Source organism: Archocentrus centrarchus, chromosome 17, assembly GCF_007364275.1.
Source record: "Archocentrus centrarchus isolate MPI-CPG fArcCen1 chromosome 17, fArcCen1, whole genome shotgun sequence".
NCBI classification, from domain to species: domain Eukaryota; kingdom Metazoa; phylum Chordata; class Actinopteri; order Cichliformes; family Cichlidae; genus Archocentrus; species Archocentrus centrarchus.
This window is the reverse complement of record NC_044362.1, coordinates 29,006,991-29,022,889: the sequence shown is the minus strand read 5'-3', so window position 1 is coordinate 29,022,889 and position 15,899 is coordinate 29,006,991. Positions and strand designations below refer to the sequence as shown.

Genomic DNA, 15,899 nt, shown 5'->3' with positions numbered 1-15,899 from the left:
AAAAACTACTGTGATTTTTCATTCTATTTTCCATAACTTTGGCTAAAGCCCTAACTGAGGTTAGGTTTCTAGATAGAACACATTTTGTGGTCAACTCAAAAGAAAGAAATGTAAAAGTGAGATCAGAGGTCAAATCTGACATGATATTTGGATGCAACTATAATGTGGTATTTAGAATCCCTATATATTGTTCCCTATATACCTACATATTGTCCATACAATCAATAGCAATAAGAAACAGTTTAAATTAGCTCTAAATAGCATTAGTATCATTTTGACGTTCAGATCAATCTATTGACCTTGAAGGTGAGGTCAGAGGTCAAATGTGACATGATGTTTTAAATCTTTATACAGTACGTTCTATATGTTGACAATACACACCACATTTGTATGAAACATAGTTTCTAAGCTAAAAGGCTTTTTTTTTTTCATTTTCAACCAATAAATCATTAAGCTAACCTCGAAGACCTTACTGCATGTAAGCCAAAGTTTAATGGATTGTTAACATGACTCCAAAGTTTTATCAGAATTTAAGCAGAAGGGCTACAGCAGCAGAAGACCACACTGGGTGCCGCAACTGTCAACTAAGAGCAGGAAAGATTTTTTTGGTGCTATATAAATAAAATTGAATTGAACTGAAACTGAAAGTGAGGCTACAGCTTGCATAGGGTCACCAAAATTGGACAAGATTGGAAAAATTTTGCCTGGTCTCATGAGTCTCAATTCCTGTCGCAGCATTCAGAGGGTCAGAATTTAGGTCAAAATTTGCAAATTTGAAAGCAAAAATTCCAGTTTGTTTTTTGACACAACTATGGACAAATCCAGGAACTCGGGTTGAAAACTTTGTTCACACATGATCTGTGCCTCTGACACACAGAAAACAAAGTGAAAAGAATTCAAACTAGAAGCCATAACACAAACTAAGAGTACAACCGTATCCATAAGATACTGGTGTTAAATAACATCAGGCATTATGTTTAAAAGAAAGAATTGGAGACAAGAGAGAAAACAGGTATGCAGAATGCAAGGGTTTCTAATTCAGCAGAAAAGTCCTCTTTCTGCACAAAGAGTGATGTGGCAGAAGAACTGCAGGGACTCTATACTCTCAGTATCTAGCTCACACTATGAGGGCAGGATGATGTCAACTTTTCTATAAGTGGAAAGGAGGGGTTCAAATGATGTTGAGGGAAAACCATTTTCACAAAGGGAACTTCATCTAGTGTGCATCAGACTGAGATGCAGGGTCGACACAAAGGCCAAAGGATACAGATGATAAAGAGAATACTGAAGATCCCCAAAAGATGAATCATTATGATTTTTATGACTTCCGGCGCATCCATCTGGTGCCACCATCAGGCTGCAGCAAGTACTTCCACAAAGCTAATATCACATCAGTACACAAGTAGAGCTCTAAACACAAATTATCCCTAATATAAAGACACAATAAATATATATATATATTTCTTTTCAACAGTGTTTTTATTTAAATTTTTTCTTTTATGTTTCTGATCGAATCTAATTATTTAATAATTAGCTAATCTGACTGTGTTGTAAAACTAATTTTTGACTTGACATTCAAATTGACATTCTAATACAGCTGTAAAATTACCAATTAAAAATTCACTCTCCAAACACTTTTATAAAAAGTCACACTCTGTTTGTGCTCCTTTTTGACGTTTTGAACCTCATGATCCCCACACAATGAATCCTAATGTAACTGGTGTCATTGCAAAGCTTTTCTTTAGCGCCACCATGAGGCCAAAGTTTCAGATATGGATCCGATCAGAGAGCGTGTCATGAACTTTAACACATTCTCCCTGTAGATTTCTCATATAGAATCCACACGTGTGTGCTGGTCTCCTCCGCTTAAAAGAGGACCTCATACATTCATTTCAGCACCATTTATGTAACTATGAACTCAGCTACAGCTGTTTTTTATGATTTGAGTTAAAATAATCCATATTCATCCATTTCTGAGCTTTGCTGTTGCCCCTTAGGTTTCCAGTCTCTGTCTGACACAAGAAGTTTTAGCACTTCCCCCTTTAATGACCCCCTTCCAGCTTCCTTTTTCATTGGCTGTCCCTCTTAAACAAAAGGTTTGGTCATAGGTAGGAAAAACTGTCTTTAACTGCACATATGCTGACCTTATTTATTATTTGGAACATAAGATGTGTTTAACATGGGAAACCACTATTTAACAGTATAATATGACAGAAGTCAGAGAAATGCATCTTAGGTCTCCATTTTAATAAGTATATTATTTTAATAAGCATTATAAATTTTGTATCTTTTTTTTTGGGGGGGGGGGGGGGGGGGGGGGGGGGTCTGTTCCTAAATGGACAGTCTGTCTCATGAAAGGTTGATCTCTGCTGTAACAGAGGATGAAAGAGCATGGCGACCTTGGTAACTAATGCAGTTAGAGCTGGTAAGTTTAATGTCCCCAGTATATATGTCAAATTATGACACTCATAACTAATAGAGTATGAGCTGCTGCAAATAGAGTTTTAAGTGTAAAATCCACTTACTGTTAGAGTCTACAGTCTCAGAGTGATGGAGTATCACGACCTCCACACATGAGAGCTGATATTTGAAGCGACAACAAGTCATCTTCGATGACAATGGCTGCATTTGATAAATGGCTTCATTGTTTTGGGAGCCAGACTTCTTCTAGGGACAGCCTTGAACAAACACCAGTCCAGCAGGTCCTAATATCACAAGGCTGGACTGTAGTCCTTTTTCAGCTCCTGATTTAACTACCTGTTCCTGGGTTAATAAATCCAGATTCATGACCGGTGGTTTCTCGTTTGCTCTGCAACCTTGACTTCATCAAAACCCATTCATGGTTCCACTTTGCCAGCACACATTTCCATAAGTGACACTAAAGAAGAAATATGAAGGGGATTTACCCTCAGTTACTTTCTTTTCCCCCTCCATCCAGGCTCTTGCTGATGCCACCCTCTCATGAATCATAAACAGCCGGGAGGTTTGCAAGGAATTTCACCACATATTCACACCTAAATGACAATGGCATTGTTTTTCTCAGCCACCTCACTGAAAAGCAATAAATTCCCCTGGGACAGGTCTGTGCCACACCTGAAATGAGTTCAAATTCACACTCTCCATCCTCAGTTTTTTTTTTTTTAACCAGATTAATCCTGGGACAGATGAGGGATACTTCATGAGCACAGAGATTTAATCAAGCCCTCCTAATATTCCCCTGGAGCCCCCACAGCTTAAATAACCAACTCTTTCTAAAGGCAGCCAATAGCCTTCATTGGGTGAATAATAACACCCCTGATTTTGCCATTGAGCCTTCAGCATCTCAATAATTTACTCTAACTCATATTAAATCCCCCCTGCCTGCAGCAGCTGAATAATCAAACTTTTCCTTCAGCATCAAGCATGTGAATAATCAGACCATGCACATCTTTCAGCCTAATTAGCTTAGACACTAGTTACTAAGTTCAAGATAATGAAAGTAGGATTACCTGTCCATTATATCAACCATCATGACGTTCAATCATAAGACAACTGCGCAGAAAGAGTCAGAATATGAGTGAATTTAACAGCAGCTTTCTCAGTAGTCTGGCATCTGACTCATAAAGAGCATTTAGTTTGACTTTCAGGCAGGTCAGGACACCCCAGGTTCTCTCTGCAGGCAGAAACTAAACTGACTACAAAGTTTTATTTGTTGTACCGGGAATATGGAGACTCAGAGGAACCAGTGCGTCACCGCCATTTAAACATAGAGGGACGAGGGCGAAAATGCAAATCAGCGTAGAGACACACACAGCAGGAATCGGGAGGCATTATCTGTCATTAGGCTAGGATTAAAGTCACTCAGTGTTCTTGAGATTATCTGTCATTAGGCTATGATTATAGCACACACTCCAGTGGATGTGAACCAGCTCAGAGGGGAGATAAAATCCTCAAGAAAGACTGATGAGAGTGGGGGAGAGTATTATGACGATGGAGACAAAAAAAATTCCATTAGGGCTAAACGATTTGAGGAAAATATCCAAATGCAGTTTTTCGGAGCAATTTTGCAATTCCTATTTAAATTGGGATAATTTTCTAGAACCTGAACTAAAATCTTGTTTTTTGGGTCCAATAAACAAGATATGTTTAAACCAGGAGTAATCACAAACATATCTTATATAAATAAATATAGGGATGTGTGGGAATAATTCAAACAAGCTAACAAAAACACCAGCAAAGAAAAAGCATATTAAACAGGCAAAAGCAACAGTTTCCTTTTTCTTATATGAACTCCTGAGTTTAACTTAAAGGAGGACCTATTATGCTTTTCCTGAATACAATAAACACTTTCCCCCAACTTTTGGTTCTGGACGAAGGGATATCCTGGTACAGTCATTTCAGGCAGATCTGGCTATGAGCACAGAAGCCCCACCCACCTGCTGTTTAAACCTTCTGTTTGTGAGAAGCAGCCAATCAGAAGGATGTTGGCTTAAATTGTGTGTGTGTGTGTGTGTGTGTGTGTGTGTGTGTGTGTGTGTGTGTGTGTGTGTGTGTGTGTGTGTGTGTGTGTGTGTGTGCAATAAAGCCAATGCAAAGCAACAAAACCTGCAGTTCCTCTAATGACCAGTCAGACAATCCCTATAAACATCCATGTATAAAAGTCTGGCAACATTAAAAAGCATGTGAATTTTTTTTTTCTTTTTTCATGTGGTTTTTTTTTTCCTGCTTGTTTTCCCCCCAAACTATTTTTCTGCCTTATGCAGTTTGTGCTTCAATTTATATGTTTCTTACCGCTACTTAACAGGTTAGGTCTGTGTGTATGTTGCACCAGTGCAGTTTATGGACGCAGTTTGCTAACAAAGTTTGCCTGCATTAGCCAAAAAGTCCATCCTCTGGTCTAATTACTTTTACTTCTGGCTCCAAAAAGCCAACATGATGGCATCCAAAATGCTCACATTTAAGCTTTAAAATATGAGGTCCAGAAGCCAATGGATGCAGATTACCCCAGCAGGACTGTGCTCCAATATACTTCAAAAACATCTCACTGGCAGCTTCCAAACTCCTCAGATCCCAAATCCAAATGAACATCTGTGAGGTGCCCCATAGCAAGCCCAGTCCACAGAGGCCCCACCCCACTCCACACCCAACAAAACCCCAAATACTACCAACATGTCCATGCCCTGATGGGTCAGAGCTGATTTGATTTTTGCTTTAATGTTGTGCTTTGTCAGTGTAATACCCCCCCTCCCCTCCCCCAATCCAGATGAAAAGAAGCTCAATTTACAGAGGTGATTTAGTCTCACTGTTGAGACATTGAAATATCGTGAGTGAAGAAACACAAATCTCAAACCTCTCAGGACGTATTTTAGCTCTTTCACTTTGCTCTGATAAACAGTTTTAGCCAGACCTTGCCCCTGGCAGCTGCAGAGCACTGAAACAAATGAAATGTGGAGGGAAAAGTCGACGTGGATGATTATTAAGTGAACGATGTGCTATAGGTGGACTCTCTGAGGAGTAAATAGCTGAAGGACAACTTATTGGTCTCAGGCATCCGTGTTTGGTTATAGCTTAAAAATGGTAGAATCTCCTCTGGGTCCAGAAGCTTTTTCATCTCGGCTATAAGGTGGTTTTAATTTGATTCACCCCAGCATCTGATGACAGTATATGTACTTCCAATGCCAGCTTTTGTTACTCTGAATTTATATACCGTCTGTCAAAACCTACAAATATTGTTTTTACTGTTTAGCCTCCATCTTAGGAACTGTCCATCTACGTATTGATTTAACATGTCATGTCTGGCTTTTATAATTTTATTCTTTATCTATGTAGTAAAATATAACTCCAGGATCATTATAATGTTTATTATACATTTTCCATCCTAAACAAGAAATCTGGCAGTGTTCACACTCATACACAGCTCGACGCAAGCTTTGCCTTCTGTTTGACATTTTTGTTGTTTTTGTTTTATTGTTTCCATCAGATTGTGTGTGCGTGTGTGTGTGTGCGTGCACGCACACATTTCTTCTTTTTTTTTCAGCTGCACTGACCCCTTACCCCCACAAGGAACATTAAAGTTTTATTTCTTTTCATCTCATTTCTCTTTCTTTCAGGGAGCACACTAGTCTTCTTTTTATCGATTCCTGAACCCTACTCTGTCAATGCAGCCTTAAGTTTGTCTGTATATCCATTGGTAAAGTCTTTATGTGTGTAACACAGATTTACTTCATTCTCAAATTATTTTACAGCATGATACAAAACACAAAAATTGACCGCTTTGCTAAAAAGCTTGATTAACTGAATTAATTGTGTGTTTTATGAATACAGACTGGGGAAGAAGAGTAGAGAGTAGTTTTCTGTGGTTTACTCACTACATTAAACTCAAAGGCCAAAATCTTAACTCTCTCCACTCTACAGAGTATATTAGGATCCTGTTTTTAATGTTCCAGCACATATCTTCACAAGTTGTGGCACCGAATTGTCTACAGTGAGTAAGCTGTGGAAGGCTGCAGTCACAAAGGCCTAGAGGCCGGTTCGTGACCTTCTGCCCACCACCAGAAGGTGAACGTTCTCCATTTCTGGTTTGCATCACACCTTTTCACTACTGCTGTTGAGTAAATAGTGCTGCAGACATGTCTGCATCTCTCATGCAAATTGCACTTGCAATCACACGGAGGTTTTTGGTGCAGCACACTGTTTGCGGCCAATTTCACCTACATCTCAACAACAGGCAACCTCCAGCAATGAATCGCCAACCAGCTGGGGAGTACACATTTTTCTTACTGTTGCCAGTGGGTCACTGACCGGTCTCTACACCTACTGTACTGTATACACTACCTGCTCTGCAGGACCAACAGTGGACCTAAACTTAAGTGTTCCAAATAAATCTGTCTTCTAAGTGTAATTTATCTGTAATGTGCTGATATTGTTTCATAGCACAGCCAGATGGCATTCTTGCTTTTTTGGTTACATAAATGTTTAATCAAAAAAAAAAAAAAAAACATATCTGCCATATGGCCCTGTCTGCGACCTCAACTCCCACTGGTGTAAGAGTGTTTATGAATGAGAGGCAAAAACTGTAAAGCCCTTTATTAATAAATAGGACTGAGCAATTATTGAATTAACTTAAATGTTAAATAAAATTTTGGTTTCCAATGATAGTGAAAACAAACTAATTGTAATTAAACGACTGAAGCTTGTGTTGCCTCGTGTTGCTCAATTAAGTACACCCCTTTCCTTTACAGCAACCACAAACATAAACATAAGGTGACGTTTTGCTGTAGCACCTTCCAGTGAAACGGACACAGCTGCTGTCCAGAATACCTAAAATGTGTTTTACGAAGTCACAAGGACCTCAGTCTTTGATCAAAATATTATAAAAAGTTTATCCTTGACTCCAAATGATCATGTGTGCCAAATAAAGCTGAAAAACTCTGCGTGTCAGTCTATTCATTCATTACCTATCTTGGCAACAGTTCATCTGTTCCACATCAAACTTGCTGGGTGCACAGGGTGGACAACCAGTTAAATGCAGCAGCACGTTTGAGGTCGTTTTAACTGGGCGGTTCTTATGCTTTAGCTAAAAATTGTTCTCTGTTACCGGTGTTTCCTCCAGAGTGACTGCTGCCTGCTTCACTCTGGGAGAAGGGTGTAGGGGGAAGGACAAACATACATGCATACTAAAACCAAGTCTTAAGTAGCAAACAGGCATATGAAAATGGTGTGAAAATGACAGCCATCCAAAAAGTTATAACGTTTACAAAATGTCAGCACCCTGATGGTCTAAAACTCTCAAAAAGCTAGTACACGCTATAATTTTTTTGCTTATATTCTACACTGCTTTTACTGATATGATTATTTATTGCCATTGGTTTGACTTCAGTCACCCACTCATGTTGTCTGGTGCAACCAACAATCTGCCCATTCTGTATGATTTAACCCATTCTGTTTGAATGGGTTCAATCATATACACAGAGAGTCGGTGAATGCATCCTCATAGGGATTCTGTTTTTGAAACAGTAACTTAATGCTTCCTGCTTGTGATATGTTCAGGGAAAATCTGTAAATAGTACCTACAAAAAAAAAAAAAAACCTGGGTTACAATAGCTCCAGACGCACTCCCGCAGCATCCTGTTCGCAGGAAGAACGGACAATTCAAAAAGCAAAATTCCTCCTCCACAGCTGTCTCCAGCGCACAGGCATAAAAATTCATCACTGAAGAGGCGGGAGACCAATATTGCACCCAAAGTAGCCTCTTCAAAATCTTTTTTCATAAATATAACAGATGGGAACAGCGTGCTAAAACACTGATCCCTCTGCACTCCAACTTTTCCTCCCCTGGAAGTTCATTACTTTACCACAATTGCTTCATCCACCTACACCCATATTGTACACCAGAGACAACAAGCTACTCAGAAGGATCCTAGGATTCAAATGAAGTGCACGATATTAGACTTCAAAGATTTACCCCTTGAACTTCACTGATAGTGGACTTGATAGTAGACTAGATATAGCAGTAAGGCTTGGCTGATGTCATTGAGGGTCCACATAAATGTGGTACAAACCTCTACTGTGTATTTTTCTTAATTGTTTTGTTTGTTCACTGAGTAATACTTTCAGAAAAAAGTAATAGCTTTCTGCATTCTTGGTAACACAAGAATAAAACAACATCTTGGACACAACTAAACAACAAAAACCCTGAAGGCCAAAAATTTGTAGTAGAACAAATATATATCTTTGGAAAAGATTGGAAGAGGCAGAATAAAGATAATCAAATAAAAAGAGAAATAAGCACCAACTAATGATGCAGCAAAGCTGATTTAATCCAGCAATTAAAACAGAAATCTCAAAATTCAAAGTAGCGTGGGGCTCAGATTTATTCAAATAAATCAGAGGAAAAATAAGTCATGATATAAAACTTTTAGAGGGCACAATTGGAAATACAGCAGATTTGAAACAAACCTCTAATTATATTTTTGTTACTTTCCTCTCTTTGCATCAATTCTACCCACTCAGTCTTGCAATAAAAAAATATTTGGATGCTCAATACCTTTTAAAAAGCCGAGCAAAACAAGACCGTGAACTTCCCTCCACACCCCTCGACCCTCAGGTTGTGGATGCATGTGCATGGTTTTAGCTGAAATTCTGTTCCTGCAACATGACTTTTGAAATGGTTCACATAAGTTAACTCACCGCTGTAGTTAACATTGCTTTGCTGTCTCAAAGATTTCACAAGCCAGCCTTCACGGTGCAGGTTGTTTCCCAGCAGGCAGCTGAGAGGATTCACTCTAAGCTCTAATGTTCAACAATCTTCATACTGTGGCTGGTTGATAACACCTTAAGATGACATTTTAACTTTACGTCTTCTCTTAATAAAGATTAAAATATTATTATATAAAAAAAAAAAAAGAAATGGTTATTATAATTCAACTTCAGCATACATAGTTTCTTTAAAAAAATACAGGAGCAATAAATGGATTCCAACTAATATTTGACATTCGGTACAGAGAACAATATTTTTATTAATGAATGAATTATTTTCTTTTAAAAAGCAGTTTTGTGTGATATTCTCTGGTTCAGACTCAGGCTGGGAATCACAGCGTAGCTTGCCATACAATACTGTCATGAAATGCTGCCCATGATAATGCTGGCATCATGATACAGAGATCTGGTCATACTTGATGCACTGCAAGACCAACATCTACACATCACAATTTCTGTATATGAAATAAGCCTAAAAAGGCCAAAAAGCAGGAATTTTGTGTCACTTTTATGCACTGTGTTGCCAGTGTGTATGTGTATCATTATTACTGAAATGTTATAATATGTCATTTCACTTATTACTGCCCTGATCTGCTTTCCGCCACTGCCGCTGCCGTGATGTCATCATTCAGTTTCTGAAATTCCCTTTTAAAACCCCAAGATGAGTGTTTTCACTGTTGCCATCTTGGTGTTTCCAAACTGGCATTTATTACTCATTTATTACAATTACTCTCATAACTGTGAAACTCTATGCTCATTGCAATCCCAATTAGAACACCCCAGATAATCCTCCAAGATGGACTTAATATTTTATTCAGTAGGACCCAAAAGGACTGACTCCTACTCTTTAGGAAAGTGTTTACTGAGGTCAACTCCGTGGGTCGTTTTTCCTATAGCACTTCTTTGCAACCACAGGTATTGCCCCCCTGGTGACTATTAGAATGTATGCAGGTTTAAGGCACTTCTGCATTGGCTTCACTTTTCAGACTCAGAGGCCGCGTCCAACTTTTATTTTTCTATATTTAGGACCTCCTTCAAAGACAGCAGGAGGTGTATCAGAGTAATGTCCCACTTTCTGCATTATGTATATCTCCTACATTTCCCAAAATACACTTTGGCCATTGACAGAGAGGAGGCATGCGTGTCACTTATTTAGCATTCAGTGACTTGCTCAAGGACAAGAGGAGCCATTGAATGAACTACTGATTAATGGTCAAATCATTGGATTACGCGAACATCTTTCTAGTCAAATTTGGGCTGTGTTCAACATAACAAAGGCAGCCCAGCTCCAATGGCCGCTGATAAACTCAGCATTACTACAGATTTTATGTTTCTCTACTCTACTTTTCAATGCCATTTATATCCCTGCATTACCTCATTCTAACACCTAAAACTGACCTGAGGCGCCGGTGAATAAACAGTTACTCACTGTTTTTGGCAGCTTAAAGGCATATTTTAGTTTATATTTTAGTCATATGGCTGCCATTTTCTGAGCTGCTGAACATGCATTGATGTTTTTTTATGTTTTAATATTGGAAGGCGATTAAATGCACACTGGCTTTACGGCCCTGCGGGCAGCTGCTTCGCTCGCCGACTTCCCTGAATCTCATCAAGCCAACTCCATGGACAAAGCAGCTCACTGCTTCAGCTAACAAGTCATCCAAGCATCATCAGTTGTTAAAATATGTATCTCTACTTTGTTGTCATTTAGTGCCACCTCTGTAATGAACAGTGAACAGTCTCCGTGGAGAATTGAGATGTGAGGCTCAGTCTAAGAACCTGCAGCTGGGATCCCTCCATCTCTGCAGTCTTAACTTATTATGCTGCTGTGGTTTATGGCCCGTGCATGATGAGTGTGCTGCTGGGTCACGCTGAGCGAGATAATCACAGAGAGAGACAGATACAGAGAGAGAGAGGAAGTGACTAGCCAAGGAAAAGAACCACAAAGCAAAAATAAAGAAAACTGAGAGCGACAGACAGAGACACTGACAGTAACTAGACTATTAGAAACAGTCAATACTGAGCATTCAGCGTTCATGCAATGGAGCCACTGACATGGCACGACTTCTACATATTCTCTAAGCTTTCAGCTCCTGTTAATAAACTATCTGGTCATTTTAAATCATCCTAAATCACAGACTTTCCTGTCACTGATCACATGTGACTCACTTTAAAAGCTAATTCAAGGCACACGGACACATCCCAAGACGGGGATCCCTAATGCAGTTATGTGTTCCAGGCGGTAAATTTCACCTTTGGTCAGACATTAGGAGGAATGTTGAAAGCTGCGGTTTTGAACCTGCGGCTCCGAGCCGCAGCAGGTGGCTCCACGTGTTTCATCTGGTGACACAAATGGACGACGTTTTGTTTAACATTCTAATTTTTACTTATCGTTGCTGTCAGTGATTCTTTATATTCTCATTGTAAAATGTCTGTCACCCGGCACCTGATCTGTTCATTATCAGGAAAGCAACATCAGGCTCGACTTAAACATTTACAATTTTGTAAAATAAAATGTGACAAATAAATATATCCAGGAACATACATTTACTAAATTGGTATTTATCAGTGAAATTAGACATTGGAACATTTTTTATTTATTTAAAACAGTCTGATTTAACCTCAGTGTGAGGATCAGTAGTCTACTGCACACGACTTTTATATTGAGAAAATTAGCATTTGAAAGATTTGCTTTTTAATCAGAGCTAGTCCATAAGCGGTGTTCTCCAAGCACATCAGACATTAAGTGTTTTGAGTTGTTTCAACCAGCCACAACTGCAAACAGAGACGTCTTAATCAAATATGGGATTGCTGTGGGATGACAGGGTTTCTGTAGCTATTAAACCCTCAGACAAGCAGTGCCAACAGCATCTGCAGATATGCAGCGCAGCAAAATACACATTTTCACTCATAATATACTTTATCTCAGGATTACAAGTGCACATAATGTGTGTTAGTCTGAAAATCTTCTGGGCTTCCCTGTTAGTTTTCTTGCATGTGCAAAGGTGACACAAATGACATCTCTGCTGTTCCTCATATACGCAAGTCAGCAGACACCAAATACAGGTCCACCCACCTTAAAGCTGGGCTGAAGAATGTGCAGAAAAACACCTAAAGGGGTGAGCAAGGTCTCTCAGAAAAAAAGGTTTTAGGTCATAAAGGTTTAACAAATTGTTATCAGCTTCACGTGGAAATGCAAGGAGTCAGTGAGCAGCAAGAACAAATGCAGAAAAGATTTTTTTTTAAAAACACGGGGGACGTGAATTGGAAGGAAAAAATTAGGTTGTAGAAGGTAGAGAAAAGGGGAAAAAGAGTGAGTAGAGTAAGATACACTCTGATCCAGGTGGAGAGAAGACAGTCAGGTAGAAAAGGACAAAGAAAAAGACTGGAAAATGAAAACAAATAGAGCTGCATCTCATGGGTAGGACAAGGGTGAAGAGAGACACTTGACAGGAAACAAAAGGAAGAGAAGGCTAAAAGAAAAGAGCAACAAGCAGAAAGACGAGTCGAGGAGAAGCGGACGGTGAGTTAGCACCACATCTGAGGCAGAAGCAGCAGGAAAGAGAGGAAACAACTGAAGGAGAAACACAGCAGGTGGAAAAAGAGAGTCTGGCATTTTGGTGAAGCTCTAGATGTTTTATTCAGGGAGGAAGGAAGGATGGAAACTACAAAGCCATCTACTCGAACTGCATACGCACAACTTTGTCTACATTCTTTCCATAACAGGGTTTGCCCATCATCTGACAGTCTGTAGACGCAGCAATCTGTCTCTCTTTCATCACATCATTATTGTCAGCCAACAAATGCTCCTTATGCTCATTCCTTCGGATTAGGATCCTCGTAAGTTCTCTTTGCTTGTACTTTTACAGTTGGCATTCCTGCGCTTTATTAAAGCTCAATGATGTTTGAAATTATATAAAGACAAATTAAACCCCCCAATAAGTTTCACAAAAGTGTATAAAACTGTTTCTGCTTCTGTCCCTTAGAAATCCAGAACCTAAAAATATGCAATTATTGTTCATTTCAGAACATACGATATTTCAAATGTCCACATTACACTTATATAAGCCGCTCACTCATACACCTTATACTGGGATCTCGGTGCAGTTCACTCTCTCTCTGAAACAAGTAATTTTAGCTTCGCTTCTTCCCTTAAGCAAAGAAAATGAAGTTTGGGGGGGGGGGGGGGGGGGGGGTGACTGGCTGCCCCTTGTAAACAGAAGGTTTGAGCAGGTAGGTGGCTGTGAGCCTGAGATGACCATATTTACTGTATGATATCTCCTCTTTAGAACACCATGCAGAGTAATGAGTAGAAAAAAATGGACTGAAACTAGGCTCTGACTTTATTATTTAAACTCTGACCATATTTAAAAATGAATATCCACCATTCTAACAATATATTTATGACAGAAAATTAAGAAAATCAAAATAGGTCTCCTTTTAAACAAAGATTTAAGGTGGGCTCAGAGAGCCTCCACCCCTCCACCAGATGAAAAGTGAATCCAGCCTTCTGGTGTCACACTGCCCATATATCATTCTGCACAGTGAAGCTCAAACATCCAAATGCATTAATAAGCACAACACTTCATGTATTTTCATGACTGCACCCTTCTATCAAGTGAAAATATTCAGGATGTCTAGTGTATCCCTTTAACCCAACATGCTCACAACATTCAGTCTGACAAATCTGGCATCTTTGGAAACTTTGAGGTCTCCACTTGAATTTCAAATGAAGCTCTGTGGGTGTGAGCAATGTTCTGGCTGCAGAGCAAGTGTTTCTAGTGACTGGGGGATTCAGGGGGTCAGTGACTGTAAATATGGAAGCGAGAGGAAAGGGGAACAAGAAAAACAAAAGTGGAAGTCTGGCAGAGTAAAAGGGTATGGACAGAATAGTGAAGACAATATCTTGCACAAATCACACCTTGAAAGGCAAAGGCAGGAAAGCTAGGAAATGGGAAAGAAAAAGAAATCACTGAGCTGTGAGAGAAGAGAACAAAACAGGAGGATGAGACTTCCTTTGCCATCTGTTTCGACTGAGATGTCATCTCCACCTCTGCTCTCTTTGTCCATCTCTCTCCCATTCTGCTCCTCTTTCGGGCGGGGAAGGATAACAGCAACGCCCAGCTACACATTCCCACTCAGACACACAGCTTGGAGATTCACTAAAGCTCAATTCAGACATGATTCAGTGATGAAAAGTGGCATTTCTTCACCTCAGACTCAAGCCAGCAAACATCTCAGTCTCATGTCCACATCTTCAACCTGCAGTCAATCTCGCTCTCTCTCGCTCTCTCTCTCTCTCTCTCTCTCTCTCTCTCTCTCTCTCTCTCTCACACACACACACACACACACACACACATACACACACACGTAGTCCCTGCAGGCTCAACATGCTGTGCCAAGCACAAAATTAACCAGAAAGCAAATACATAACCTTGTTGCATACATTGAGTGGTTGAACTCTATTCCATAGTTGTCATAAAGATGCCTCTTTCAGCCTAAACAGGTATAAACACACAGCTGAGATCTTTTACTGACAAACACTGAGCTCTGTGAAACCTTCTCTGGGCTGCACCATCCTAAATACAAAGGTTTTCAGGGGGCATTTGGAGTCTGAGAATCGGGAAAGACGGGAAAAAATATAATACAATGGGCTTAATCACAAGGGGGAGGATATTCTAGAAAAGTTGGCTTATGGATTAGAAGCATTTAGCTTAAATGTTGCTCTAAGAATAAAGGCAAAAATTCATTAAAACCACTTCAACTCTTTTCATTTCCCCTGATACGCAACAAAGACGCGCTGAAAGCTGCTACATTTAAAGAAAAAAACTCTCTATAAAGCTTTAATATTAACAAAAAAGTAACAACTAAAATTTCCAGACAACAGGGACTCCTTGTTTCTATCACCGTAATCAGAGGGATGCCGTGTTTCAAGCAGACTCTCCGTGTCCGCGCTCCTCGCACTCGCTGTGTTACCTGCGGGAAAAGTAAAAAAAAAAAAAAAAAAAAAGCTCACCTTCTCCGGTTGTCCCGTACGAGCAGGAGAGAAGCAGGGCGACCTGAGCGATAATCCCAGCAACTCTTTTAGTTCCCAGATCCATGATGAAGCGGCGAGAGGCTGCACAGAAGCCCGGCGGCTGCTGGAGGAGAGAGACGGCCGACCTCTCCTCTCCAGCTCCAAGAGAGATCTCCTCAAACCAGAATTGGGGGGAGAGGAAGGGAGGCAGTGAGGGAGACTGAGAGGAGAGAGAGAGAGAGTGGAGGGTTTTACTACGCGTTCGCAGCTCCAGCTTCCGTGCGCCTCCTCTCCACTCCATCGATGTTTAATAAGCGCAGTTTCAAAAACCCTGCGCCTTGCAAGATTGGGTCCTTCAGTTCCAATGAGGTAATAAATCCTTCCAGGCAGACTCGTTTCACGTGAAATGCACATTTACACACAAAAATCCACGCCTTACTCAACACTTTATTTTTATGGTATGTGCATTTTAAATCCTGCTTTTTTTTTTTTTTTTTTTTTACTGACTGACTGTATATGCGCTTAAGTTTTTAAGCATTTGGTGCATTTGTACGCTTGAAACGTGTGCAAAGCAAGAGATCAAACCTTGTGAGAAGAATGGAGCCTTTACATTTTGCTGAGTCATAGTTTAAAATAAATTTTACTA

At 39.9% G+C, this 15,899-nt stretch overlaps 1 protein-coding gene across 1 annotated transcript in view; it reads right to left on the bottom strand.

Moving 5' to 3' along the window:
- LOC115795422 (contactin-associated protein-like 4) overlaps positions 1–15,364 on the bottom strand; it is a 142,890-nt gene extending 127,526 nt beyond the window's left edge. Inside the window, exon 1 of the mRNA XM_030751320.1 lies at positions 15,254–15,364. Within this exon, the coding sequence (XP_030607180.1) occupies positions 15,254–15,338 (85 nt within the window). The 5' untranslated portion in view covers positions 15,339–15,364. The remainder of the gene's footprint in view (positions 1–15,253) is intronic.
- Between the last annotated feature and the right edge of the window lie 535 nt (positions 15,365–15,899).